This window comes from Falco punctatus (genome assembly GCF_963210335.1).
Source record: "Falco punctatus genome assembly, chromosome: 13".
In the NCBI taxonomy this organism is placed as follows: Eukaryota; Metazoa; Chordata; class Aves; order Falconiformes; family Falconidae; genus Falco; species Falco punctatus.
Window position 1 is genome coordinate 13201792 of NC_137593.1, and position 27978 is coordinate 13229769.

General features: G+C 46.7%; 1 protein-coding gene across 8 annotated transcripts in view; it reads left to right on the forward strand.

Annotated features, from left to right (window-relative positions):
- TP63 (tumor protein p63) overlaps nt 1-24456 on the forward strand; it is a 114173-nt gene extending 89717 nt beyond the window's left edge. For 4 of the 8 annotated variants that reach the window (XM_080410553.1, XM_080410555.1, XM_080410556.1 and 1 more), the window contains 10 exons: nt 1241-1427; nt 3172-3287; nt 3614-3723; nt 3996-4132; nt 5182-5264; nt 6235-6371; nt 17922-18079; nt 19009-19153; nt 20058-20151; nt 21387-24456. In XM_080410553.1, the coding sequence (XP_080266679.1) occupies nt 1241-1427; nt 3172-3287; nt 3614-3723; nt 3996-4132; nt 5182-5264; nt 6235-6371; nt 17922-18079; nt 19009-19153; nt 20058-20151; nt 21387-21683 (1464 nt within the window). In that variant the 3' untranslated portion in view covers nt 21684-24456. Of the gene's footprint in view, nt 1-1240; nt 1428-3171; nt 3288-3613; nt 3724-3995; nt 4133-5181; nt 5265-6234; nt 6372-10996; nt 11403-17921; nt 18080-19008; nt 19154-20057; nt 20152-21386 lie in introns of those variants that run through there. The other 4 variants (XM_080410554.1, XM_080410552.1, XM_080410559.1 and 1 more) reach the window with 2 other exon arrangements.
- Nucleotides 24457-27978: the final 3522 nt, after the last annotated feature.

Genomic DNA, 27978 nt, shown 5'->3' on the forward strand with positions numbered 1-27978 from the left:
TTTCTCTGCAAGAACCAAAGAGATGGAAGTGGGGAAATGCCAGTAATTCCTGTGGGTTGCGTGGTTAGAGTTACTGGGAGAGCTCTGCGCTTGTGAATGTCTGAGCACCAGGAGAAAACTGGATGCCTCTGGAGCGGGGTGCTGACAAAAACTGCTGTATTTTAGAACAACCTTGTGCAGCGGAGGGGGCTGGAGAGTCTCCTTCATGGAGGACATCCAGAAAAATAGATTCAGGTTATACTGCACTGAACTACGTAAGAATTTCCTTGCACCACTCCTGCTAAGCACATGTCCTTATTTTAGTGAGGATTTTTAAACAGAAACCACCACCTTGGTGTTTTGCTGAGGAAAGGTTTCCAGATGGGAACACTCTTCAGGAAAAATGCTTCACCAGTGTTACTGTTTTAGTAGGGAACATCTTAAAAGAGGAGATCTAATATGCTCCAAATTAGCACAGTGAATAAGAGCATCTTGTTCTGCTCCAGGTGTTCATTGCACAGTCACACTCTCCCTTTTTAGAATCAGCTACTGGGTTGTGCTTTAGGTGTCATCATGGACCTGTTTTTTGGGCTGTTCGGTGCTTCTGACCTTTGATTATTTTTTTTATATATATACTATCTTTTACCTCTATCATGGATGTAACCCTTTGCATTTAGAAGTGTGGAGATTGCTGCAGAGGTGGTCAGCAGAGGTGTGAGATGCTTTTAAAAGATAACTGAAGTGTCAGATTTGGTACGACTCCCAAACAGGTTAGGGTCTTGCTTTCAATTACTGCTCAATTCCAAAGCTCGTGCTTTTATTTCATCCCTCTGTAAAGGTAGGAGGGCTTCTTACAAAACAGGATGAAACACTTTACGTGTGTAGCTTCCAGGATTATAGAGTGCTGTGAAAAGAATAGTGTCTGTTTTGTTAGGTGGGTAATATGCACCCCTTGGAAGAGGGGGGGAGGGGCCAAGAGAAATAAAGACTGTATTTGTTCTTGTAAAAGCAGTACTCTTTATCTAAAGATTTTTGCCTTTGGGAAAGCTAAAATGTAGATTTATACTCTGCTATTTTAAAACAGTAAAGGTCTAGGGGTTTTGCTGCTTGTGTGGAAGTGTGGCTGCTGCGTCAACAAATGCAACGCACATGCTGGAGCTGGTGCATTCAGTTACATGTGCAAACCCATCTCTATCCTCCTGGCATGCCTCCATTTCTAGCTGAACATCCTGACTCTCTCTTGCTCTTTTTCCCCATCCAGTATTCCACTGAACTGAAAAAGCTGTACTGCCAGATCGCCAAGACATGTCCCATCCAGATTAAAGTGATGACCCCACCACCTCAGGGAGCTGTCATCAGGGCTATGCCAGTCTACAAGAAAGCTGAACATGTCACCGAAGTGGTCAAGCGCTGCCCGAACCACGAGCTGAGCCGGGAGTTCAACGAGGGTAAGGAGGGCAGTGGTTTGCTGGCAGTCCCTCTCTGAAGCTGCCGGGCAGATGGGTGGCCAGTGCAGGGATTTGGTGGCAGCTTCACAGCAAACCTGCTAGAAGCAGACCTCCCTGCAACATCTTGTGCAGCTTTTTATTTCCCATGCTTAGCAGGAAGCTTCATACTATACTTTAACTGTCCCTGTGCAAGCACGTCCTTGGGAAGACAGTACTGAAATAAACTTCACGCCTGCCCAGGCTGGATGGATATGTGTCCCCATGGCAGGCAGTGCCCTGCTGGCAGCATTTCCCCACTCTACTTTTGCTCCTGTGATGCGAAGCAGCTGTTCTTGTGCTCAGGAATGAGCTTCCACGTCGCTGGGACAGGGATCTAGTAACAGGATGCAATATCATCTCCAGTCCTTAATCCGTGCCTCAAAGACGGAGAGGCTGTTTATCTCTAGCAGGATAACACTAAGTGCCAGCATCAGCTGTAGGCAGCCTTCCTGTACATTTAATACTATCAGTTCAGTATTAATGTTTTAATCTTTTACTTGCTTCTCTTCATGTTAGTGAAGTGGCAGCTGTTTTGGAAATGTCCTGGAGTTTTCTGCAAACTCATGGGCTGGGCTCCATTTTGCCTTGGCCACTTAAGTTCACATAAGTTCACATGAGCATCTGTTTTATTCTACGTGCATTATTTATCTCCTACTGTAAAAAAACCCGATTGGTGTCAGTTATCAGGATGTCTTAGGAGCTGGATCCCTTTGCTGGTTGCAGTGTACCCGGCTAGACAAGCCCAAAAATAAGGAAGGACTCGGAGTGAAGTGAGACAGTTCTTCAGAATAGTTTTTTGTATCAGAAGGTGCTTTTCTGACAGAACTGGATTTTTTTAGGGTTGTTACCTGGTTCAATAGTGGCATTTTAAGTAACAAAAACCTAAAAGTGTAAGTTCTAGAAAAATAATTATTTCAGAATAAGAAGTACACAATACTTTGAGTGTATTCATAAGAATATGAATATCATATTCATAAGAAATTAACAGTTCAAACACAAAACAAACTCTTGAGATGAACCCATTACAGGCTGCTTTTCTCAGAACTTAGTTGTATGTTCTAGAAACGCTGAAGAAAATTTGCAGGAAGGAAACTATTTTTTTTTTTATTAATTATTGGGAAGGGTCCTAGAAACAAAGAAGATATGTTCCCTTCTGCTGCTGCGGCAAGCAAGCATGATTTTTCAAGTTGACCATTAATTAAATGCATATTTCTTTTGCTGCTTGAATCTTTTTTAGCTCTGTAGGATCAAGATTGATGAGAGGGAACAGAAGAGGACTAGCAACTGATAGGGAAGAGTAGCAATTGAGACCTCAAGGAATTCACTTTGTGTATGCATTAGGGGGAGGAAAAGAAAGGCTTTCAGCTGCTGCGAAAATCCGCGTGGGGTTACCTGCTGGAAGAGTTACTGTGAACTGCGATTAAGCTCACATTTGGGCTCATTTAGTCTGGGATCTTGGGAAGCCCGTGTTCAAGTTTACTCACAGGTGTCCAGCACGAGCTTAAGGAAGTCTGTGTTGCCTTTGGTGTCTGGCAGCAGGGACCTTGGAAAAGGGATGCTTTGAGGGCTGGGAGGCACATGTGTGCTCTGATAGACCTCTGGGGCCAGGTGCAGGGGTTTTCCTTGGTGGAAGATCTTGCTGCCCTGTGTGTGACCTTGCTTCACTGAATGGTGTCTCTTGTTTTTTGCCTCTTTTTCCTCGCAGGGCAGATTGCGCCTCCCAGCCATCTGATCAGGGTGGAAGGGAACAGCCATGCTCAGTATGTAGAAGACCCCATCACTGGGAGGCAGAGTGTGCTGGTTCCCTACGAGCCACCCCAGGTACGTTGTGAACTCAGGGTGGTGGCATCCCAGCACACAAAGGGATTGGGATGGTGTAACCCTAGTCAAAGGAGTCAGGGTCTTGTGCTTTCCCCATCCTCATCACAATGAATCCTTTCTTCCTCTTTGTCAGAAATGAGCTTTTAAACACCCTCTTTATCCCATGAGAGCAGGAGTTCTTCATGTCTTTTAAGGAAGCCTTGTGCTAGGGCCTATGTCATGCTAGACTGATTGCAGCACAGCTGTAGAAGTACAAGAAGGGAGCCTGGAAAAAGCAGAGCTTTCCATCCACCATCTCCTCTGTTCATCCCCTTTGTCTCATCCAGGTTGGTACGGAGTTCACAACAGTCTTGTACAACTTCATGTGTAACAGTAGCTGCGTGGGAGGGATGAACCGTCGCCCAATCCTCATCATTGTGACACTGGAAACCAGAGAGTAAGTAGCGTATCATGAGTGTAGCCCTTTGCTTGAGAGGTGGCCTTCTGGCCCCTCTTCTGCTCAGGGCAGCATTGCATATCCTTAGGGACAGGTTGATCTAAGGGGCCACAGAACGTTTTTCAAATCGTTGCAGTTGGGAGTTTCCCGACATCTTGACCGGGAAATGGGAGGTTTGAGTCTGTCTGTGCATGGTCTGGTGTGAAGCTGAGGGATGCTGCTGACCCACATCTGAGCTGCCAGCTGACAATTCCTCTCACCTCTCTTCCCAGTGGGCAAGTCTTGGGCCGCCGATGTTTTGAAGCCCGCATTTGTGCTTGCCCAGGCAGAGATCGCAAAGCAGATGAGGACAGCATCCGCAAGCAGCAAGTGTCTGACAGCACAAAGAATGGTGATGGTACGAAGCGCCGTAAGTAGCTGGCAGAGCTGGGCAGATTGCAAATTGTGCTGTCACAGGGCGCAGGGGTGACCCCACCGCTTGTGCCATGGGGACCAAGCGGTGCTGTGCATGGGCTTGGAGGCAGAAGGGCCTTAGACGTTTGTTCTCCCAGGGTGAATGAGCCTCAAAAATGATCTGGTGTTCATAAGCTGGGTTTGTGGGCTCCCTTGCAGTGCTGCCTGCGTTGATTAGCCCTGCCTGGCTGGAGGGGGTGTTTACTCGCCATCCTCAAGGTACATGTCTGGGACTCTGTAACCACTTTTTGAACCTTTACTGCTTGGTTAGGACTGCGCTGTCATTCTCTGCTCCTTATAGCCAGTGTCTTGGGCTGTGGCATGTGTCTTCCAGCTACGGGGAATCTAGATTAAGAGTGCACATAGATCCTGCTGTGCATCGGAGGTACTCTGACAGGTAGCCTCTCTCTGTGCTCTAAAGAGTGCAGTGTACTCATCAGATATGCAAGATGTGGAAACCCAGAATTCGTTTCCCCCGTATGCTCAGTGATGGCACAAGGCTGAGCAGCAGGGAAGCAGGTTTCAACAGGAGGCAGATTGTAACGGAGCTTCGTTTTTGCAGTGAATTCTGCACGCTCCCTGCCTCTTGCCTTGCCTTCATGGATCACTGATCCACCAACAGCTCATGAGCACTGTTAAACTAAAGCTCTCAATCTTCCCTGCAAAAAGCCGGTGCTTATTCTAGGTACAGTTTGTTGGGGTTGTGCCGTATATCCAGCACTCCTCGGCTGATGTGTTTCCCCAAGTAGTACGGCCACACAACATCTGCAGAGTCATGTCTGCCTTGTGGAGCCAGGAGCTGCAAGCACAGTTCTGGAGGGGCTCAGGCACAGACCCTTTCAGAGCACTGCAGATATGAGCTGAGCTGGCCATGCACTTCATGTCTCTGTGTGTATCTCTTTTTTTTCTTATTTTTCTTTCTTCCACTCGCACACACACACCCCCCACACCCCCCCCCCCACCTTTTTATTTTTTAATGGGATGCTTTTGGGATTTCTCTTCTAGCTTTTCGACAAGGAACGCATGGCATACAGATGACATCTATCAAAAAAAGACGTTCCCCAGATGATGAGCTCTTATACTTGCCGGTGAGTTTTCTCCATCTTTGCATTTACCCTATGTTTAGTATCTTCTTCCATGACTTGAGGCAAGTCAGCTGCTCACCTAGACCTCAGAGAGACCTGAGGATGGGATGTGGGATTTTTTATTTATTTTTTTTTAATCCCCAGAGCTACCTATTTTAAATACGAATTGCAGAGGGAAAATATGAAATATCCCATTAGCTGCTGACTGAGAGTGGCTTGTGCAAGGCACATGAGAATATCCCAAGGGATCTGTCTGTCCTGGTGGAAATGTTGTCCTGGAGACTGAGTTTCCCTCATCTGTCATTTCTGGGTCTGTGGCACTTTAGCTTTCTCTGGAGATAATGGGTGCTGCCTTACTGACAAAGGTGGATGCTCCTGTGGCTTTTATATGTATTACCAGTGTAATGTAGTGATAGAAGTGATATACACTGTATTAAGTGTTTGGATTAGAAAGGGCAAGAAGTATCCATAACTGGCCATTTAGCTGCTTCCCCATGAGCCACACTTAGCTGAATAAATCACAAACCATGGTGTGCTCTAGAGGAGAAGGGAGATCCAAACCTAACACCCAAATTTAAGTATTCTTTTTAGTCCTTGCCCCTCCCCCCACCCTCCACCCAAGGCATGTAAGATTCAGCACCAGATCTGCTTATATCAGAGGCAGATAATGCCATTGCCTGTCTAACAGATTGCATCAGAATATTGCTTTTGGCTGGCAGAGATTTACATCGAGCCAGATGACAACCTCAAGATGTTCACTAGCCTGCAGTGTCAGATTATTGCTCTTTAACGTTATCTGCTGTACCTCTAGCACAAGGCTTAGCGGTTTTATTGCATATGCAGGGTATAAACAGAGCATTTACATGCTGCTCAGGTCATTTACTTTATCTAAAAGTTGCTAAGGTGGCCGTCACTAAGGACCATAGAAGCAGTCCTTTAAGGCTTTTCTTTTCCCCCTCTTCCCATGATCCAGGTGAGGGGACGGGAGACGTATGAAATGCTATTAAAGATCAAAGAGTCCCTGGAACTGATGCAGTACCTTCCCCAGCACACAATTGAGACCTACCGGCAGCAGCAGCAGCAGCAGCACCAGCACTTGCTCCAGAAGCAGTGAGTATGAGTATGCTTGCAGCGACCTGTGCAGTGAGGATGATGGGGAAGGGGAGAGAGGAGAGAGACACAGAAGGCTTCTGCACAGTTGTTCATAGGGATATGGTGCTCAACCAAGAGCCAAGCACTTGTAGAGTACTGCATTGGCAAAATCCTTTCCAACAGCGCAGCTGTTTGACCCCATGGTCAAAGCTGGCAGAAATCGATGTCAGGAGTTTGGCCACAGCCAAGTTTCTGTACAGAACTTGAAAGACTCTTGAGTTTGAGATCCACGTTTCATGACCTGTGCAATGGGACAAAGCAGTCCTTCACCAAGCACATGTCCTGACTGCTTGCAAGGTCCCCCTCATCTCACACAGTTCACCTTTTGGCCTCAGAGGATGGATGAGGACAGGCTCGGTCCCTTGTTTCTGACTTCCAGCCGGAGCCCAGGGCGTAGCGCAGCCAGACAGTGCCATTGCACAGCCTGCAGGCAGAAACCTGCTGCATGTGCGTGCCCGACCTGGGGGCCACAGGGTGGGTGCGCTCTGCTCCCCTCTGCTCTGTGGGAATGGCAGCAAGCATGGAGCCATCTCCATGCCTTTTGCCTTCTCCAGGGTATCCATCTAAGCATCTTGTCAAGAACTTGTGGAGCTGGGGCTGTCAGCACCAGCTCAACCAAGTGCTTAGACCCTACTACTGCGCATCTCTGGTGCTGTTGGAAGGCTGGTGTTTCAGTGGGATATAAATACCATAGGTTCCACAGCCATAAAACGTGAAGATGAAAGTCATGAGTGAAGATGAAACAAGTAAGAATTCCTTTGTGACCAGTGGGTGCTTCAAAGACAGACTCTATGCCTGCCCTTTTAAAGTGTTTTTAAAATCTGTACTTTGTCACTGACTCTCCACATTGCACACAAGAAACTTTCCATCTGGGCAGGCATAGTCCCTATCTGAACTCAGCTGGCAGGGCTGTGCCAGGATTGCTTTGGGTGGTGTAAGTGCCAGGAGGACGAGGAGAAGAAGGGCCAAATAAGTGTCTGGTTTCCATTTTCCCCTCTGTTCCCAAAGCTTTGCAGTAACAGGGACTGAGTCAGAGCTTGACTTCCCAGACGGAGTGTAAGCGGTGTCATTCATGGGCATGCATTGCTTCACCTGCTGTATCGGGTGACAGAAAATAGCCCCCCGGGCTGTAGGTAGCCACCAGCGGTAGTGCTTAGGATCTCACGCGTTCCTGCTGGTAAGCTCATGCATCAAGAGGCTGCTGGTATAACTCATTCCTCTGCAGAGGTTAGCACGAGGCCAAGGCACCACATAAGTCCCACTTGAGCCTGTAGGGATTTATTTCGGTGCCTTGGCCTTGTCTCAGGACTTCTGCAATACCGTGGCTTTTTGCCAGATCTCTGCATGTGTTCACATTTCAACTTGTGTGTTTTTAGTGTCAGCTGGAGTCTTGTGGAGGTGTGAAAGAAGCCTTGTGCCAAAATGGCTGGAGCATCCAGGGGCTCCGGACTCTTTTGGAGGGCACTTAAAATTCTCATTATTATTACTATTAATTTTTATCAGTCATCTACACTGTTTGTATATACTATAGCTTGTATTTACTAGCTCCTAGGCTTTGCGGTCTTTGTGCATTCAGCTGCATGTCTTCAAAGCTCCACCTGAACTACAGCCATTTCAGTTGAGAAATGGTTTTGTAAACAGAAATGGACGGCAGCAGATGACAGCTTTCACTTGGTGCTGACAGTTGCTTTGCCATAATTACTGTTTTCATTCTTCCTATATCAATAGGATGGGTTCCTGGCAACTGAGGTTGGTATTTGTGTTACCTTTAAGACCAGCATGTATAAGTCCGGCCATTTAATTTAATGAAACTTCTTTTGGCATGTCTCATGGCGCTTTTCCAGTTATAAACTCACTTTTTTCAGCTGCTGAGTGTGCTCAGATACTGAGGAGAAAGATTAGGAACTTTCAAGGATACCAGGAGCAGGGAGAAAAATAACTTTCAGTGTTTGTCCAGAGCTGCTGCAGTTGTCTCTGCTGACAGCCTGCCATCCACAGGGTCCTCTGTGCTGAAACGTGTGGTCAGGCAATAGTTTCTTAGGTGCAGTTGGGTTCCGGTGCTTTTTCCTCAGTAATCCAGGGTATGACTTAATTCCTGAAGGAATGTGTTCAGGGCAAAGGGGCATTTAGGCTGAAAAGACCATAGATGCAATTGCACCCCAAAAAATTGTAAAGGACCTCAATGGTCTTGAGCTTCAGGTCTCAACGTGAGAATTTGTAGGAGCTGGTTTGGGTAAAAGCAGCCTTGCCAGGTGGGTAGGTTGCTGGGGGATGTCCTGCCACTGCTCCCTTGCCAGGCTGTCCAAACTCAGCAGCACTGTGACTCCTTTGCGAGTCTGTTCTGGCTTTAAAAGAAAATGCCTTTAACTTTGTAAGGTAGGGATGTACTTTCAAAACTCTGTCTCTGCTTTTGTTCAAAGTATATGTTAAAACCGGGAGCTAGGAAAGTGCATATGCAGTGACCAAGTTCGAATGTGCAGGAAGCTGTAGGGTCCCAGCAGGGCTCTGTGGAGCTGGAGTGTTGGTGAGTTGCCTTTGGCTCTCTCTTCTCAAAGTAGAGCTGCATCCATATGTGCTCCACAGTCAAGCCTTGGTAGAGGAATTGCTTGATTTTACAGTTTACTTGCCTGAGCAATAGCTAACACAGAAAAGCTATCTAGGTGTGTGGGAAGAAGTTTTCCTTTCATTCCTCCAACATGGAAAGCTTCAGCTTTTTTTTGAAGAGTAGGAAAAGCAAGGATGAGATTAGCATGGTGAAAGGTGGTTTTAAAAATATAAATCTGTCATTTTGGAAAACAACTGTATAGTTACTCTTTGTGCACATACAGACCAGCATTGCATTTGGTAGGCCAGCAGAGGTAACTGCCTTACTGTTCTGGAATAAAAAGGACAAATCTGGTGACAATCAGAAAGCTTTGTGTCCCACAAGATGACTAAAATACTGCAATGCTCCACGTTGTGCCAGACCACAATCTTTCTCTGTCTCATCTCCTCTCTGTTTGCTCCTTTGTGCATGGTTTTCTCTTATTTACTGTTATGCCAAATACCTTCATGATCACAGGTGGGAAGTGGGGGGGTGGGGGTGGGGGTGCTGCATTTTCTATTCTTCCTTTTTCACTGCCAGATCCTGTGGTCTATATTTGACCAGCAGAACACACATTTATTAAGAATACTTCCTTTTTGTGGTCTGTCACCATTTAGAACATGGATTTGCCAGAAGACCCCTGCTGCCAGAGATACCAGAGGTAGCCTGTGCTTTGTTTAGGAGGGAAGGTTTCTTTGATACTCTGCTGTGCAATACTTTTACCATCAACATTCCCAGGGAGTATCTGCACGGTCTTTAAAGGTTTCACTAGAAAACAGGTTTTCAAGTTCAGCAAAATTTCCTGTGGTGGGTTTCACCCTGCTGAGCACTGTTTTCAGAACAGTCTTTTTTCAATTGGACGTAGCATAGAATCACAGAATATCTCAAGTTGGAAAGGACCCATAAGAATCATAGAGTCCAACTCCCATGACTGAAGGATTTTCACAAAGTCTTTCAATGGCTAGCAAGAAGAGGACTTTTGTGTTCGAGCAGTATCTTATCTCAACAAATGTTCCTCTCACATCAGCAGGGCTGCAGCCTACCAGCCCACTAGCTGGCTGCCTTTCTCAAACTAGTGAGCAGCACAGCTCTTTATCCAAATGAGAAGGAATTAACCCTGTAAGTGATGTATGACAGAGCCAAACTATCCAGTGCCTGGAGTGCTCCAGCTGAGATGGGAATTGCAAGGATCCCTATGCTTGCTGTCGTGGGTAGGGGGCTGGGGGGGAAGGTATTCTTCATACATCCACCTAGTTTTTCTCATTTTTGGTGTGGAAGCTAGATTATTGCATGGCTTGGTTTGGCTCTGTAGCGCTTGCTTGCATGTGTTGTGAGCTCCAGGCACTTGGATAGAGTTCTCACCAGAGAATGGCCGACGTGAAAGTAAGTAAGAAAACAAGTGGGATTAGGTATGTGAAGATGTGCTGCGTTGGCTTCGCTGGCTGCAAGGGTGCAGTGCCTTCTGCATCAGCTGGCAGCCCCAGGGACCCCTCTGCTTTAGTGCAGAGGGTCCCCCGGCTATGAAAAGGGGGGTAGTTGAGATGTAACTATTATGGCCCTTTCACAGTAGGCACCATCCCTTCTACCTAACACCAGCTTCTGGGTTTTAGACAACTGAAGTTTGAAGTGGGGTCAGTGGAAGCTGCTTCTCTCCTTTTCCCCTTTTAACTGGGTGCTTTATTTTATTTCCTCTTGTATTTGCCACTGGAAAGAGTATTGGGGCACCATTTGCACTATGAGACTGGAACATAGAAATCGGATTTTATTCCCACCTAGTTGTTTTCTCTTCCTTGCCAAGCACTTGCTTGTTCCTCGAGCTTTCCAGCTTTCTAAATCTCCTGTCACATAACCTCACTGTAGGTGCTAAGACATCTGCTTTTCCCCTCTTTCAAAGCCCATACTGTGATCATGAAGGTGGAAAGTGACTGTTTCTCTCTCGGTGGTTGGCACAGGGTCCTGTACATTCATCTTTTTCTTTTCTCTGGTTCCTTCTCTACAGTCTCCTTTCGGCCTGCTTCAGGAGTGAACTCACGGACTCAAGGAGAGACCCTCCCAAACAGACCGATGCCATCCTAAAACATTCCAGCCCCCCAAACCCATCAGTATATCCATAAACAGAGCTGGTGGGGTCACTTTGTCCAGCTGGCGGGACTAGGAACAGTGGGGCAAATATACAGCCTGATAGCGACAGAGTAAATAGTGAGAGTAATCTTCCGAAGGGACTCAAACTTTGCAAAAACAACAGACACTTCAACAGACCTCTTAACCATAGCCCGTAGCATTGGGAGGTTGGGAACCATGATGTCGTCCGTCTTGGTGTAACATTTTCTTCCTGTTTTTGTAACATGTTGATACTCTTTCCTCTTCTGTATGTGTGAAAATCAGCAGGGTTTCTCTGAGCAGGTCTCAATTTTAAAATGCTTCTTGTCTTGTTTAAATTAAAACATGTGTTCATGGGCTGGGGGGGAGATGAAAGGGGGTGTTTAAAGAGTATGTGATAGTAAATTTGGCCTGTTGAATGCTGGTCATGCAGTAATAGTGCAAGTAGCTGAAGTATTTGTACTGCTGGACAGAGGGAGGTAATAATTATATCAATTGGCACTGGTAAGAAATCGATTTTATTTTTTTCTGTAGAAGTGCCCACTAATTTGGCTTCATGAATTGTTTCCCCTCATTTTTAATCTTAAAGGGTCTGATCTAAAAATACATCTAAAATTGTAGGAAAGAGGGGGTGACTCTGACTTTGCACCAGCACCGCTGGCATTAATCCAGTTTTGCTGAATTTACGAAGGTCCTTCCTGACTGTGGGCTTGATCTAAATGGTGGGCTGAGCTGCACAAGTTGAATGTGAGGTTGAAGTCTTTCTGTATAATGACATCTGTGTGTGCTCAGTATCCCTATCCCTTTGCAGCTGAGCTTGTAAAGGCCAGAGTGTACAAAACTGCTCATTGCCCAGCCTGTGGAAAGGGGTTGGAGCTTGCTCCTTTCCTTGCAGATGTTTAGCAGTTATTAGATGTTGCCTTAGAGTTTTCATCAGCCCTACTATGTTTTAGCCCATCACTCCAAACCTCATAGTTCAAAGGACAGCAGTGCCAGCATATGTTGCAGTTGACTTGGCCAAGTGGCCTCAGGCCATGCCCACCTTGTCCATTAATCCTGCAACCAGTGGCTTTTGCTTATTGTGTCCATGAAGTGCATCCTGGCTTAGCAATTCCTGCACAGAAGATTTTCTTAGCAAGGACTTGTAAATCCTTACACTACTTCTATCAAACGCTACCTCTGAAAGCCATTTGTATGGGGCTTGACAAGGAGGATTTGAATCATTTGGAAAGTTCATCTCTAAGTGTCAAGCCCAGACCAGCACAGAGGAGGAACAGGCAAGTAACATGCTGTGGAATTAACCTGGCATTGCTGAGCATGGCACTGGGTGTGGATACTGGTAATGAGGGAGGAGCCAGTTGAGGGTGGGCATGATGCCTGCTGTGGCTCTTCCCACCGAGAGGTGCCCAAAATTCCTTACATGAAGAACAGCCCCTAATACTGGTAGAGAAGTGTCTTGCAACCCATGCCCTCAGGCAGTGTCATCTCTCCTGAGGAACCCTCTGATGTCGATGGCTGCAAGAAACAGAAATGTGAAGGAATTACTGAAGGTCCGTCAGGAATGCTGCTCCCTGAGGGCTGGTGTCTGCCCATATCAGCCATGGTTGGGGAGCAGAGCTCGATGGCAAATGCCAGTGATCAGCAGCCCCCAAGAGACACAGGGGGTTGGATCAGTACTGATGGGGAGCTGTGTGCCTGCAGTGCAGTCCATGCTGGATTTACCTGGGGCAGGTACATACCCAGCTCTGACACACTTGTGGTTAGGCACAGCCTGAAGAGACGCTGCCTCCCAAATGCAGAGCGGGCCTCCTGGCCACCCACCAAGGATAAAAGCCTGATGCAGTGGGAGAAGACTCTTATCTCTGAACATCACACCATCCGCTTCCAGGCAGCAGAGCTGCGATCCGAGCAGGTGATGACTTGTACTAACATCTCCTTTAAGAGCCGTATCCCATCGCTGGATATCTCCTTCATTGTCTTAGCAAGACTTGTTCTACCATAGCAGTATGGGGGAGGACTGATGGAAAAGAGCCCCCAAAATTGTGATTAAGTATAAATAATAGCTAATTAAATGCTAGCAGTAACTATTTCATACAGTTGCAGCTCTACCATCATTCCTTGTGTAAAGCTAACCAAATCAAGTGCCTCTTTACTTTGCCTGGAAATTTCAGGAAGCACTTGGAGATCACAAAGCAGATAACTATTGCTCTGTGCCACCTTATTTGGGAGAAGAAAGGCAATGCTATTCCTTTCCCTCTGAGAGGTGGGCATCTGAAACTGCAAAGGCAGCCCAGGCACAGGATTATACTTTGTGCTGTCAGTCTGTCCTTCCAGTGAAGGTTTATTCCTGGATCTTGGTCTTGTCTGCCTGTGGATGGCAATACTGGGACACACTAATCTGTGTCTAGAGCTCTGCTTCAGGGCCTATTCACAAGCAAGTTTGAGGAGGCAGCCCACCAGATAATACAAGACATCGGCAGTCTGCACTGGGAGATTCCAGCCCATGCTACAGTTGGTCATCTGGTCCAACCTCTAAGAAATCTCTTGTACCGTGATGGGCAATGCAGCACCTGGGACTTCCACCAAACAAGAATATAAATTATTTGGATCCAACTGTCCTCTGGAAAGGCTTTCCTATTTGTCCTCCTTACCTGTAAGAGGATGATGATTGTGAAACTGGTCTTTAATGGTCACTTGGTTTGCTCTTCAGCTATAAGGTGCATATTCTTATTTTTTTATCAAATAACTTAGAGCTGGAAGCAATTGGAGTTGCTTCATAGTCTATCCTCTGCAGATAAAAGAAGAAAACCTTTTTCCAGCTGTCTCTTGATTGCTTCTTTGTCATCTCTGGGGCTTCAAAGTAAGCCTTTTCCTTTCAAGGAATACTGGGTGGACTAATTGAGCCTTATCAGTCAGGTCATATCAATCTATGTCAACTAGTTCATGTATATCCGCTTGCCATATTATAGCTCCATTCCCTGGAGAGCAGATTGCATCCACTGCGTGCCTTGGGAAATTCCCATACCTGAAATCTAAGGGGAGTTGTTATTGCCACCCTTGTCCCCGTGCTGTAGTTGCTGTCTGCCTCATGCCTGTCAGAGCTTCCCCTTTCCCTGCTCCCAGTTAGTTACCAAGCCTACATACCATTTCTGTGGTTGAGAAGATGCACTATTGCTTGCTATAGAATAGCAGCTCTTTGAGATATGGAGAGCAAGGGTATCTCTCTGCTATTTAGTGTCCCACTTCATGGGCCTTCAAAGTGGATGAGTGCAACTGAGCATCATCTATGTCATTTGTGTGCCATTACTAGACTACATCAGTGACATCTCAGTGTTATGCAGCCCAGTGGGCAACCTTAACTGAAAAGACATTGCCAATGGGCATGCTGACCATGTGTTAACTTGGGATGTATCCTTGCTGCACTTGCTGTGGCTACAGTAAGGAAAGGCAGCCCGGAACTGGATGGCTTTGATTCCACCGGGTCTCTGCATTGTGACTAGCTCTAGGGAGTATTCAGGGATAGCAAAATGTCGGTGCAAAGGGCTTGGGTGAAATCTAAAACTCTCTGAGCCTGAGCTGCCCTATTCTTGCACTTAATGAACCTTTGATGTCATTTGCATTAAGGCTGCTTACATGACGGTGTGCTCATCTAATGTGAATGAGGACTCTGGGACTTGTCTACTGAATCAGGTAATTGGTCTATCCAAGCAGTTTCCTACCTCTGGTGAAGGGCTGATACCCAGCGAGCTGGGAAAGCACGGAATTTATACAAGGTAACCTGTGACCTGAACTGTGCTTCATATGTGGGAGAGGAAGGAAGTTCCTTCCTGACCTCCTCAGATGATCAGTATATGCCTTGAAGCATGAGAGGTGATTGCCCTCATCTGAGCTTGCATAACTACAGATGTTATTGGCTAAATAATTACATAGTCTCTTGAAGAGAGAAAAATCAGTTGCAGAATGTGACTCAGTGCCTTTCATATCAGACTGGTTCCAAGAAGTATAATAGTCTCTTAATTGAAGTCCTTATACCTTGATATTAAAATGCATTTCATTGGCATTGATATCAAAGAAATGTTAATGCTCCTACTTCTAATCTTTCTTGAGACATAGTAAATATAATTTTAATGAAAACCACTGTGCATGACACTCTTATACCTGTTTTTTAAAAAAAATGAGAAAAAAAGCAATATATTTTAAATGAATCCTCAAAAACCATGTAGTCTGTGTGTTTAATACCAAAACCATTTTCTTGTGTTTCTGAGGCTGTGGCTATGTTGATGTGTGACATTAATTTTCAATAAAATTTTGCATCTTCGTTTATCTTGGGACTTTTCTTTGGCTAGATGACTTTCTCTAGACCTTTTATAAATCCACTCACGTGATGGAATAGTTTAGTTGAAAAAGCTATGGGTATGAAGAAAAATACTTTTGTTTCCTGTTTTATTCACTTGAGCTTGATTGTCTTAGTCTTGATTCTTGTGAGTATGAATGAGATAAGAATGGAGTCCTTAAGCTATATGTTAAAGTTTGCATTTGTTCTCTATAATGTAGGTTGCTTTGGGTTGGCTTGTGTTTGCTTGCTGCTTTTTTTTTCTTTAATCCCTGAAGTATTTTGTATTCTCCTAACTACCTTTGCTGAGATCACTGGTGGTGGTGGAGAGGGCAAAGTTAGGCCCACTACTGACCTCCTCGGAGACCCTTGTTTCATAGCAACGGTCATCCTTTTAAAAATAAGTTGAAAGTCATGAGTTTTTAACAAAATCTGTTGTGGGCTTAAACAATGCAACTAAATCTTTTGGGGGAAGTCTTTGTTGATTTCATTTGGAATTTCATTGTGTATGCGGTGGCCTACTCACTTGCAAATCGTGCAGATTTTGCCCTAAAAGACTACTCAGTCTTAATAACGTGTATTAATTTCAGCTGAGGCTTAGTTAAGATAGGTGCCCAAACCTGTAAAGTAGAAACATTAATTTTGGTCCTAAACCCAGAAGCCTCTTTAAGTTAAGGGTGGTGTCAACCTGACTTGAATTTCATGGCTGACCTCAACTTTCATAATTGGTGAATTGAAACCTCAGGTCTGAATCATTCCCTTCACCCTGCAAAGTTGGGTCTGAGCTTCATGGCTCGGTTTCACTTCCCCTTGGGAGTTGCTGCCATCGTTAATATTAATTTGTGAAGCTTCTTGTGCTTTCCACTTCCTTGAGTCTATGAAGTTTGCTGGATCTTGTCCTCCACCTTCACTGCCAAAGGACAGTTCACACCCTTCTGTACCTCCTGTAATTGTGTAATTAGGTAACATTTCTTCGGGGCCTTAGATACTCTAGCCTGTTAGCATAGATGTTTTCTCCACCCAGCACTGCAAGTCTTAAAAGTGCAGGAAGCTGGAGACAATGTAATTGTATGAAACTTGACCTTGAGTGCTGAAGGTTTTAATAAATTATCTAGGAATAAGCCTTTTCTTTCCTTTTACACTTTGCTTATTTGAAGTAATAACTATTCTCTTTGCATAGAAGGAAAGCCAGTTCCCGGGAATTGGTGTGACCAGTTATACCCAGACGAACAAGTTTTCCAATGGGAAATAAGGTGGGAATGTGCCCTTACACATTCACTGTGGGGTCACCATGATATGGCCAAACGAGTGCCGGGCTCCGTGGCAAGCCAGGCAACCTCTGCTCACTCTGCTGGCCGAGCATGGCTTGCGAGGGTACGTTGTGTCCGGGAAGCATGCCCGCTTCCCCAGCGCCTTTGCCCAGTCTTGCAAATCCTCCTGGTGTCAGAGAGAGAAAAACCTGCTGTCTTGTGGCATGGCGGTGCTCTGCCAATTGTGCTGTTGGACCCACTTTAATGATCATTTTCTGCATATCCCAAATAAGACCCCACTCCAGATGGGATGCCACAGCCGTAACTCGATCTGGGAACTGGGCTGCTGTTCAGAAGCGGTCTGGTCTTCGCACACTGGATCGCTTACGAGGCAGGGTTGCAGCTGGGACCCTTGGGGCTGGGCAGGGGGGAGCTCACCAGCAAGCTTCTCTGGCCCAGTTCATGGATATGTTGGATGGAGTTTGGGGCTGTCTAGACTTGAGGGAGGCTAGTGTTGTTGTCAAGTGGTAGTAGGAATCTGATACTCTTTGCAAGTGGCCTGCGGGGTTTGGATACCAGGTTCTTCTTAACACCAGCAAGAGCTGCATGTCGGCGTCGCAGGCAGCTCTGTCCATCTCAGTAGTACTGGTCCCGAAGGTGTACGGAGTCTGTTGGAGCAAAGAGCCTCTGGCTATTATATATACACCTGATGATAACCTGATTATATGAGTAACCAGGAATTTTTGAGAAACCAAGGTCGTAAGTATGACCTGATCTGGAAATTGTTTCTGCAGTCAGGTTTTAGAAGTAGTTAAGATGGTTTGAGAGAGCTTCCTCAGTTCTTGTTCTTATGAAAAAAGTCTTTGACCACAAGGAGAGCTTAACTTAAAAATACTCCTTTTGAGTTTTGGCAGCTGTTTGCTGGCTTTGTGTATGTTCTTTTCAACTGAAAAATGTACATAGAAACTTTTCCGTAAATAAAGCATTTGAACCAAAAGTGAAGCTTCCTCTTACTGGTATTTCACCATTTGTTTTTTTAAATGCCCAGAATATCTGGGAAACGTCTTACTTCCTGTTGACTCTCTCTCCAGTGAACTTTTATCTGTGATGCTCCCATGGCATCAGTGATTTCACTAGCAGTAGCTCACCACTACCACAAACAGAAAACATAGTTCCTTGGATGCTTAACTCTTAATAACCAATTGCTACGATTACTGTCCTAACATCTCTTTGGTTTGCAGGACCTCCATGCAGTCACAGTCATCCTACGGCTCCAACTCTCCACCTCTCAGCAAAATGAACAGCATGAACAAGCTGCCCTCGGTCAGCCAGCTAATTAACCCTCAGCAGCGCAATGCTCTGACCCCAACCACCATCCCTGACGGCATGGGAACTAACAGTAAGAAACCCTTGCTCCTTCTTCTCCTCTTCCATGTGTGCTCCCCGCTAGTCTAGGCAAGGAGACTTGGCATCACCAAGTGGCTAGTGTTAGGCTGAGGAGCCCGGAGTCATTTGCTGGCTGCAGAACTGAATATTGCTCACTGCTGTGCCACGGGGCAAGGCTTCAGCATCCTGCTCTGAGCTCAGAGGGGTGAACAGAGCTACTTCTTGCTGCTGGTCTGGCTGGCTGCACTGTCATCTGTCTTTCAAGATTTGTTTCTTCTTCCTTTCCCAGCAGAGGAGATGCAAATGTTGGCAAAGTTTTTTTTCCCTCCGTTCAATTAAGACACTTCTTAGTTTCAAAGGAAATACCTGCGCCTCACAGCTCTGTAACCTGCTTCCTGAAGAGTGCCCAGCAGCCCTGTAAATCCAGGATGACAGATATGGTTCTGGGGCTGAGTTTTGTTGGGTTTTTTTTTTTTTTTATTTTGTTTTGTTTTTTTTCATTTCAAAAGCACTGGACTTTTGCCCACACCTGTTGCTGATCCCCTTCGGGTGTTCTCGGTGTCTCTGAAAACAAAGCTGTTTGGCTTCTGTATTGGGTTACTCTGCTGGCTCTGTCCTCCTGCTCTCCCATGGCAGGGAAAGCAGAGACGAGGCTTGCTTAGGTTTCTACCGAGCCTGTCTGTAAAGGAAGGTGACGCGGTGGCGCTGCCGACAGTTGCTCCAGTAAGGGGAGAGCGCCTGAAGGACTGTCTGTCATCTGGTCCTTGTGCAGTCATTGCAGCCCTGCCTGAAATTCCCCGTGAGCTTGCTCCATGCAGGGCTTTGCAGGGGGTTGAAGGCCGCTTCAGCTGCGGGTGCTGTCCTTCGGTGCCATGCTGGGGGCGAAGCGGGGGTCTGGGGATGCCTGGGTAACAATGTACTCCTCCTTCTTCTCTCCTCCAGTTCCCATGATGGGCACCCACATGGCCATGACGGGTGACATGAATGGCCTCAGCCCCACGCAGGCGCTGCCTCCTCCCCTCTCCATGCCTTCAACGTCCCACTGCACCCCCCCTCCTCCGTACCCCACAGACTGCAGCATCGTCAGGTGAGCTGGAGCAGGCTGCCTGGCGCACGTTTCCCACCAGCAGGGAGTGGAGACCTCATGCTGGGAGCCTGAAGGGTCCTGCCAGGTCCCTCGCCCCGTTCTCCTGGAGCACTGGATCCCAGTGGGTCTTGGCAGTCCTAGGGCTGGCACCCTCTGGGCACTGAGCCTCAAACCCCCACCTCTGAGCAGCTGAGAGAAATAGGGACATTAGGACTGCAAGAAAGCCAGGGGATGCAGCATCTGTTGGACTGGTGGAGCTGAGGGTGCCAGGCACTCTTGCAAACATTTCTTGTCTCTTTTTTTTCTGGTTGGTTGTTGGTTTTTTTTTTTTTTTTCCTTTGGTTTGTTGTGTTTTTTTCCCCTTTGGTCACTCAACAACCCATGGCTGGGGTCAGAAGTCCTTCTGCCCTCTGTGAGGTCAAACAGGTTGAAAGATGCTGCCCATAAAGGAAGAATCCTTTACGTTTAGGGAGGAATGTGCTGATTTGAAGTATTTTGTGTGCATATTTCTGAGCCCCAGACCCACTGCCTTGCTGATGCCCTCTATCCATGCAGCAGGCTGCCATGAGCTCAGCCACCTTCTGGGTGAAGTGACCTGGCAGGAGGGTCCATGTGAGCCTTCCTGCCCCAAGATCCAGGCTGTGTAGCACCAGCTTTTGACTAAAGCAAGGTGCTGCCACAAGGGTTGTCTGCTAGGTGCTGAGCTGAAGGACTCCCTCACTTGTTTGATGTGGCAGTGATGTGGCTTGCTGGCCTGGAATGTCTTGGAGAAGGTCAAGCCAAGGGTGAAAGCTTTGTTTCCTGTTGCTGTAGGTTGGCTGAGTGTTTGGTTTTTCTGTGGTTTGGGCTGTTGCAGCCAGGGTGATCCTTTTTTCTCTCTCCTTCCTTCCTTCCTCCTCTGCAGCTTCTTAGCGAGGTTGGGCTGCTCATCCTGTGTGGATTATTTCACGACCCAGGGGCTGACCACCATCTATCAGATTGAGCATTACTCCATGGATGTAAGTAACTCCTCACCATTTCCTTTGTTTGCACTCCTGGCCCTGCTTTAGGAATGGGTCAGAAATCCCAGACTCAATATATTTTTATTTTTGTATGATTAGTTTGATTTAAGGCTGTTGCACACAGAGAAGACTCGTTGTGAGGTGAAGAGAGGCTAGATGCAGGGCCAGCATCGTAACTGCCTTGCCTGGTACAGAGCAAGAGTGTCTTCCCCTCACCACCACGGTGTTTTAACCCCCAAAGTGGCACGCCTGCTAATTCCGCAGGCTTAGTTTCAGTTTACACTGCTCTGAAACACCTTACTCGCCTGCAGGCAAGTAGGCTGTCCAGAAGTGGTCTGCGTTTCCCGCCCCCCCCGCTTCTGTTTTCTGGCCTTACCTTAATGATCTTCCCTTGCCATTGGTATCTCAGCCCTAATTGGGTTGTTTTTTTTCTTATGCATGGCTTTTGCTGCAGGGTTGCTGCTTCCTCTCCTGCACCATTGCTCTCCTCTGAGCTGGCTGTCCCATTTTTTTTGCCCCGAGACTTTGCAAGGCTGTGGTGCCTTTGCTTCCTAGCGTGGGCTGCCTTCCTTCTGCTGCTGCTCTGATTAGAAAAGCTGACCCAAATTAACCAAAGCTGGTTGCTGATTTTTTCAGAAGCTGATATTGCATTTCCCAGAATTTAGGTAATGCTACCCTCAGATTCTGTTCCAGAGATGATGGGGCCTCAAAGTCCAAGTTTTCTAAGGTTATGTGTCTGTTCTTAAATTTTGGTTGTGTTCAAGTAATTAAGGCAGTTCCTACAGAGTCAAACCCAGACCTTTGAATACTGGAGCTCAGACTTGGATACTAAAATCCTTTTGCAGGCTTTGAAATAAACACAGGAATTTTCAAAGCTGTTGAACTTCTGCCACCCAGCATCCCCCACCACAGACAATCAGATCTCCCTGAGGTTGTCTTGGAGGTCTTGCAGTCCAGTTAAACATCTAGCTTTAGGTCACCATATCTTACGCACGGGTGTGTGTTTTGTGTAACTTCAAAACACCCCTTGTGTCATTAGTCCTTGCTGCCTCATGGCTACACATGCTTGTTCAGCATTAGTAGCTTGTCTTCTACAGTGCGTCATGGCCACCTAGATTTTGGCAGCTTTGTTGGTTAATAGGCATTTGCAGGGTGACCCAGAAGCTGCTTCTACTCCTAGAGCCCAGCTTGCCCAGGGGGTTGCCTGTTAAGCCCTCTACCTTGCCTTGCAGGATCTGGTGAGCCTCAAGATCCCGGAGCAGTTCCGCCATGCCATCTGGAAGGGCATCCTGGACCACCGGCAGCTCCATGACTTCTCCTCCCCTCCCCACCTCCTGCGCACCCCCAGCGGCGCTTCCACCGTCAGCGTGGGCTCCAGTGAAACCCGGGGGGAGCGGGTCATCGACGCGGTCCGCTTCACGCTCCGGCAGACCATTTCCTTCCCTCCCCGTGACGAGTGGAACGACTTCAACTTCGACATGGATGCCCGGCGCAACAAACAGCAACGCATCAAGGAGGAAGGGGAGTGAGCCCTGCGGACCCTGCTCCACCCTGCCTCGGCCACAAACTGCTCAGACCCTCATTTGCCTGCCTTCTGCTTGGTACTGCACCCCTGGATGAAGGGCAGAGGGAACCTTCTTGCTCACCCATGCTAGGTTTTGCCCTTGATGCTGTCTAGGTCATACTCCTGGACCACACGACCTCCACCCCAGCTCTTGCAAGGGGAAGAGCTGAACAAAGGGGGAAAGCGGGTGGTATTTCCTTGAAAGCCGTTGACCTTCTCAAGAAGGCGTTCTTGTTTCGTATTTTCCTTTGGGGAGAGGGCTTCTTTTCTTGACTTTTGAATCCTCACACACCTTGTGGGTGTCCTGACCTGTAAATTTGTTTCTCTCATCTAGCGATTCTGCTTTGAAAAGCAGGAAGGTTAAAATAAATTTTTAAAAAGAAAAAAAAAAAAAACAAACACCCCAAAAAAACCCCCTAACTCCAAAACCATATGCAAAAAACCCCAAAGCTACCAAACCCTGAACTGGCAGTTCATCTGAAAAATAAATGGGAATCGGTCTGCTGAACGTTGCACTTAAAACAGCCTCTTCCCACGGAGCTGAGTGCTCTGTTCATGTGTAATACTCTCCAGCGGAGACAGCACATGCACTTTGCTGGGCAGGCCAGCGCTTAGGGTCACCTGCAGCCCACTTTTTTCCTTCTCCCTCACCTTCTCTGGGAAAAACCAAGCCTGCTGTCTCTTCTTGTTCTGAATTTACATTCATGTGTATGTCCTGGTTTGCTTGTTTCATTATATAAACATAAATACAGCCATTGGTCGCTCCTGAATTCTGCCCCCCACCCAACCTTTAGCCGTTCTGTTCTACTACTGACATTTAAGCTAGAGAATTAGGCTTTGCCACATATGCAGCCTGGTTAGTTTAGCACAAGGATTTGCCTGCCTAGCCTCCAGTTGAACAGAGGACCAACTGAGAGATGCACACTGATTTGTAGGGATTCAGTTATCCTAAACCCAGACAATCTTTTATTTAGACCATGCTAGACTGGTTTCTAGAACTGCCTTTAGATATACCTGTAATAGGCTGGAGCCTGTAGGAGTTTCTTGCTGGTGACTACAGACTAAGTGATGAGCAACTAGAAGTGGGGAGTAAAAAAAAGAAAGAAATTTCCAATTGCCTTGGAACAAGGACCAGTTCCTGGTAATAAGTCATGTTTACATGAGAAATTGATTTTTCTCTGTTTTTTCTTTATTGGTTCTGCAGCAGCTGTGCTCTGAGGCATTTCCTCTGACTGCCAGTGATCCTGTGGACAAGTAACTGAACAGAGTGTGTGTTTTCACATTTATCTTGGCCAGGGTAGTGAGACTTCAACGTATACAAAACAAACCTAAACTGAGGAGCTCGGCTCAGCACAGCTGCTTTCAAGTTGGCTTGCTCATTTTAACAGTAAGCCTGACTTTTTTTTTTTTTTTTCCTTGGCTGGAGAAAAATGAAAAAAAGCAGCTTAAATGACTTGTCGTTCTACCTTGCTACAACCAAATAATCTTGTTTCAATGCAGCGGCTGTTTTCTGGGCCCTGCTGTGTGCCACATATTTCATTTAGGGTCCTATATTGTTAGCATCTTCCTCCATCTGTCTGTTGCGCCAGGTCTATGTTGCATTCAAAGACTGCCTTCCGTTAACTGTGCAAGCCTCTTCTGGATAGCTCTAAATGGTACTGCAAGATGGTTACCCTGTAAAGTGTATGTATATACATATTTTTTTGTATGTGTAATTTTTGTTTCCTACAGCATAACATGCCAATTTTTATTTCTTCTTGGGCTACCGGGTCTGACAGAACCACAATAAAATGTTGTTTGTTTTTCTGTTTTTTTAATTATTATTTTTATGCAGAATGCTTACAGTATACCTTGTAACAAATGAGTCACCACTGGACAAATATGTTTGTATTTTTCATACTGAGATCCTGGTGTTACTTTGCAGTTGAGGGGGGAGGGGGCTGGTACTGAAAGCCTGTTTTATCATTTTATTTTGTAACACTTCAAAGAGCAGTGTCCTAGATTTCAAAGTATTTAACATGCTCAGTGTGAAAACTTACATGTCTTTTTTTTTTTTTTTCCTTCTTCTTTTTTTTTTCCTATATGCTACAAAAGAAGCGAGTCATCCTGCTCTTGACTCGATGCAAGAATTAATTCAGCGGGGCAGCGTTAGTGCGGGGAAAGTGTTAGTGCAGGTACTTTGCAAATTCCTGGAGGTGAATTAGGCTGTTCCCTTCTCACCTCCAAGGTTTTGCATCTCCATTGTGTAATCCTTCTGAGCTGCTTCAGTATTGTACAAACATTGATGCAAAAAATACCGTCATTTTAGGAACTAGAAAGCTTCTGACTATAAAGGTTAATGCAGTTAATGCTGTGCCCAGAGTCTGGGTGCAAGAGCTTCAGTATCTGCTTTTCAGTTCAGCAGTGAGATGGAGCTTTTCTGCTGTATCACTAATGATTTAAAATATATGCTGTGAAAACCTTCTTTCTACTGTATACCACTGTGGAGCCCACTTCTGTATAACTGGAATCTTCAAGTGAGTTTGAACTGCTGTAGCTTTTACCCTCCCCTGTAGAGCTGTGATTTTTTGTTTTGTTTTGTTTTGTCTTGTTTTGATACATCAAAGCATGTGGGTTAATTGAGCTGAGAATCTGCCAATGCTTGTAGCAATGACAGTGTTGCCTGCACCAAGACCTGTGTGTGTTTTGGAACACCTTGTTGTTGAAGTCAATGAAAATAAAAGCCAAACTGAAAATGACACTGAATTCCCAAACAAATTTTCTTGCCTGTGCGCCTTCTTGGAAATGAGCAGGAGTCTTTTCTACTGCTTCCTCCTCTGAGCAGATGGGGCTTAGTGTCGCCTTTGCCCACATGTGCAGTTTTCTCATCCCCACGCCATCCATGTGTTATAAGGTGCCATCACGCACCCATCTGCCTTCTTTCTGCCAGATCAAATGGGTTAGGCCCTGTAAGCCTCTTGCTGAACTGCGAGATCTTCTGGGTTTTGCATCATTTGCATGGCTCTTTTTTTGGCCTTTCATCGGGCTTCTTTATTCTGTCTCTGTGCAGGACACTGGGACGTGCCCCGTGTTCAGTGTCCTGCTCAAACACAACGGGGCTGTGACTGCTATATGCACTAGCTGGGGGGAGGGAATCTGCCTGCTCAAAGTGCATGGTCAGTGCTGCCCTCTCCTACCTCCACACTTGTGAAATAGCCTTGCATGGCCACCTCTGCCATTCACCTCAGAGCTTGGGGGGGTTGTCCTTCTTATTTAACTCACACCAAAATTTTTCTGCATCACCTCATACACACTCTCTCCTACCAAAACCTTTTTTCTTTTCTTTTGCATCTCAAATCTTCCAAGGATTTGAAAGAAGAGCAGCTCGGAGCCAGTGGGGTAGCTGTTCCGAAAGTGATGGAGTGGCTTCCATCAGCTGGGGGCTTCAGTCTATCCATGGACCACCACATTAATAGCCCAACTTCATCAGTTGCTTCTATGTGGGGTCCCATGTCTGTCTCCTACAGGTTTCCTGGGTTATGCTTGGGGGAGGATGCTCAGGAAGAGCGAGTGTCCAAAAAAACCCCACAAAGATCTCGTAAGAAGAAAAGGCCATGACTTTCTGTAGAAAGTGAAGTTTCACATTTGCCATTAGGGCAGGGAATGCCTGCCTGATTTCTTTGATTCTGGTCGCTGTTTCTCTTCCCTTTTGCTGAAGGATTAGAGAAGCAGTTGTCTCTGGATATCAATATCCAGAGGCATCAGTCCCCTGGTTGCACTCTGGCAGTCAGGGATTGCTTGAATGTGGTGTTAAAAACTAGCATGTTGCCCTCAGAGAGAGACATGCTGCTACAATGGCTGCAAGAATTTGCTGTTTTCAACTTATGGACTCTTTGCCTCTAGATGAGCAAATTGGATCATGTAAAATAGGATTTCAGTTTCCATTAAGTAGGTAGGCTTGAAATAAGTTTGCTGATGGTTGCAGTTGCTATCTGCTGTGATCCACTGCAGGCACAGGGAACTTCTTCATTGCTTATGTTACAGCCAGGGTTTCAGTGCTGAGGAATCCCAAACTGGCACGCTCCCTTTTGCCCTCCGCCCGTACCCATTGGAATTTTGTCTTTGGATATTGGGATGCTTCATATGCAGGCATGAAGTTTTCAGGGCAGGGATCCACCACAAGCTTCCAGGCTTTGCAAGCCTGGGTGGACCTCTGAAGACGTGCATGCCCTTCCATGCTGTTGGTTTTAAGTGTGCTGAACCTAGCAGTTCCCTGGAATGAAACTTATGCGGACACAACAAAACTTGGCAAACATCCGAGTGGAGCCTGTGAAGGGTGTTCTGCTCAACACGTCCTTCCTGTCCTTTATGGCTTAGCAGAAACCCCTTCCTCCCTGATGGCAAAGTGGCTGCCTGCACTGTGGTGGGAGGATTGCAGGACCCGGCCTCCCCATCTGCCTCTTTGCAAGTTGTTTCTCAGTGGGAAAACCATGCGGGCAGCCCAGCCCTAGCACCAAGTGGACCTAGGGCTGTTTGACCCTGATGTACTGAGCTATAAAAAGTGTAGCTTACATCAGTCGCTGTGTGAAGGTTAGCGAGGAGCTATGCCAGGCCCTGCAGAGCTCCCTGCATGGTCTGCTCTGTGGGGCACCAGTGCACAGCCACTACCCACACGTGGAGCGTGGGCTTCACCAGGTAGGTCTGGCAAACAGCCTCGCCTGGCTGCCAGGCTCAGCCTGGTGGTTTCTGGGTCCCGAGATGTTCTGGCTCTCTGCAACCCATGACAGCAGTGAATTGTCTTCCTGGGCGTATAGCAAAGGGTGGAGCCTTATTGTTGATTCTTGGATACACTGGCCATGGAGGTCAAATAAACTTGGAGGAAGCTAATCTTTATGCTCTGTTGGCAAGGACTGGCTGCAACTTTCTGCCAGCTTGCTTCCCTAAGATGAAGGAGCCAAAATTTTACTCAGAGGTATATGGCAGCTGCCCTTTGCTACAGCTTTGCTCTCCTGATCTGGGCCCCACAGACTGATCCCTTTTCTATATATGCCCAGCCTCTCCCAGCTGTATATACCAACCCTTCAGCACAAGGTCTTAACACCAGTGCTGTGGAACCAGGTGTTTGTAGTTTTGTATGTGTATTACTATTGGTAGGTGCCTTTCAGTCAGGGAGGAGTCAGAGCCCCTCTGCAGCTCACTCCATCTGCCTGTCTGTTGCAGGGCTACTCATTGCAGCTATGCCCTGCTGCTAGGTGAGTGTGACCGTGTGCTCCCTTGGCTTAAACTGGTCAAAGTCCTTTTTTGGTGAGGTGGGAGGATCAGGTGGTTTTGTTAAATGCTTTGGCTTCCTTGTAAACACTCCTACAATGTCATATGTTTTGTTCTTAGGAATCATCAGCCCTACCTTCATGAAGCAAGCCAGATGCCTGGGACCACCGGTGAGTAAAGGCAAGGCTATGTGGGATTGGGGGAGCAGGAGACACAGGATTTGGGGTGGGACAAGGAGGCTGCAGCCCCAGGGCACGGGCAAGCACCAAGGGGCATCTTTGGGGACAGCATGCAGTGAGGATGCCTTGAGCATTGAAGCCAAGGGCTGAAAGGTCCCAACTGCACCTAAGGATGTTGCTTATACCCAGCATGTTTCTGCCTTGGTGGCTGCAGTCATAGCAGTACCACACCTTGCTCTGCTCCCACAGCAACATCAGACACAGGCCTGTGGGCAACTGGATTTCAGCTCGATAGCTTCAAGATTGGGTGTTTAGTGAGGGTCTCCATGCACCATTCAGCTGCTTTTCTCACAGCCATTGCAGTGCACTGCCTTTGCATGCAGTGATAATGTGAGCATGGCAGCCGGTGGCTTTTTTGGCTGTGCCACTTCTCTAGACGATGGGGATACATGCTCCAACAGGAGGTGGGTGCCTTCTGGCATGCTCAGCAATTACTCACAGGCAGCTGGGCTGATACCAACCATTACAGCATGCAAGGGAGATGCTTACATTGTCTCTCCCAACTGCCTAGGGTAGGAGATTAGGCTCTCTGCATCATCAGTGGCAAGAAAGTCCCTGGGGAGCCATTCAAAGCATATTAGCTTCCCACTCTGAATCATGCCCTGGAAGATGTGGTCTCATTATTGCCTTCATCAAGGCCAAAGGAAGACTAGGCTTGTTTGTTACTATTAAGCAGGACAGCCCTGTCCATGCGATCAGCTTTGATGAGTTCCTAAGGCTTGTGGCCACACTGTGAGAGACAGTCTCATGGCACAGCCATGTGAATCCAGCTGC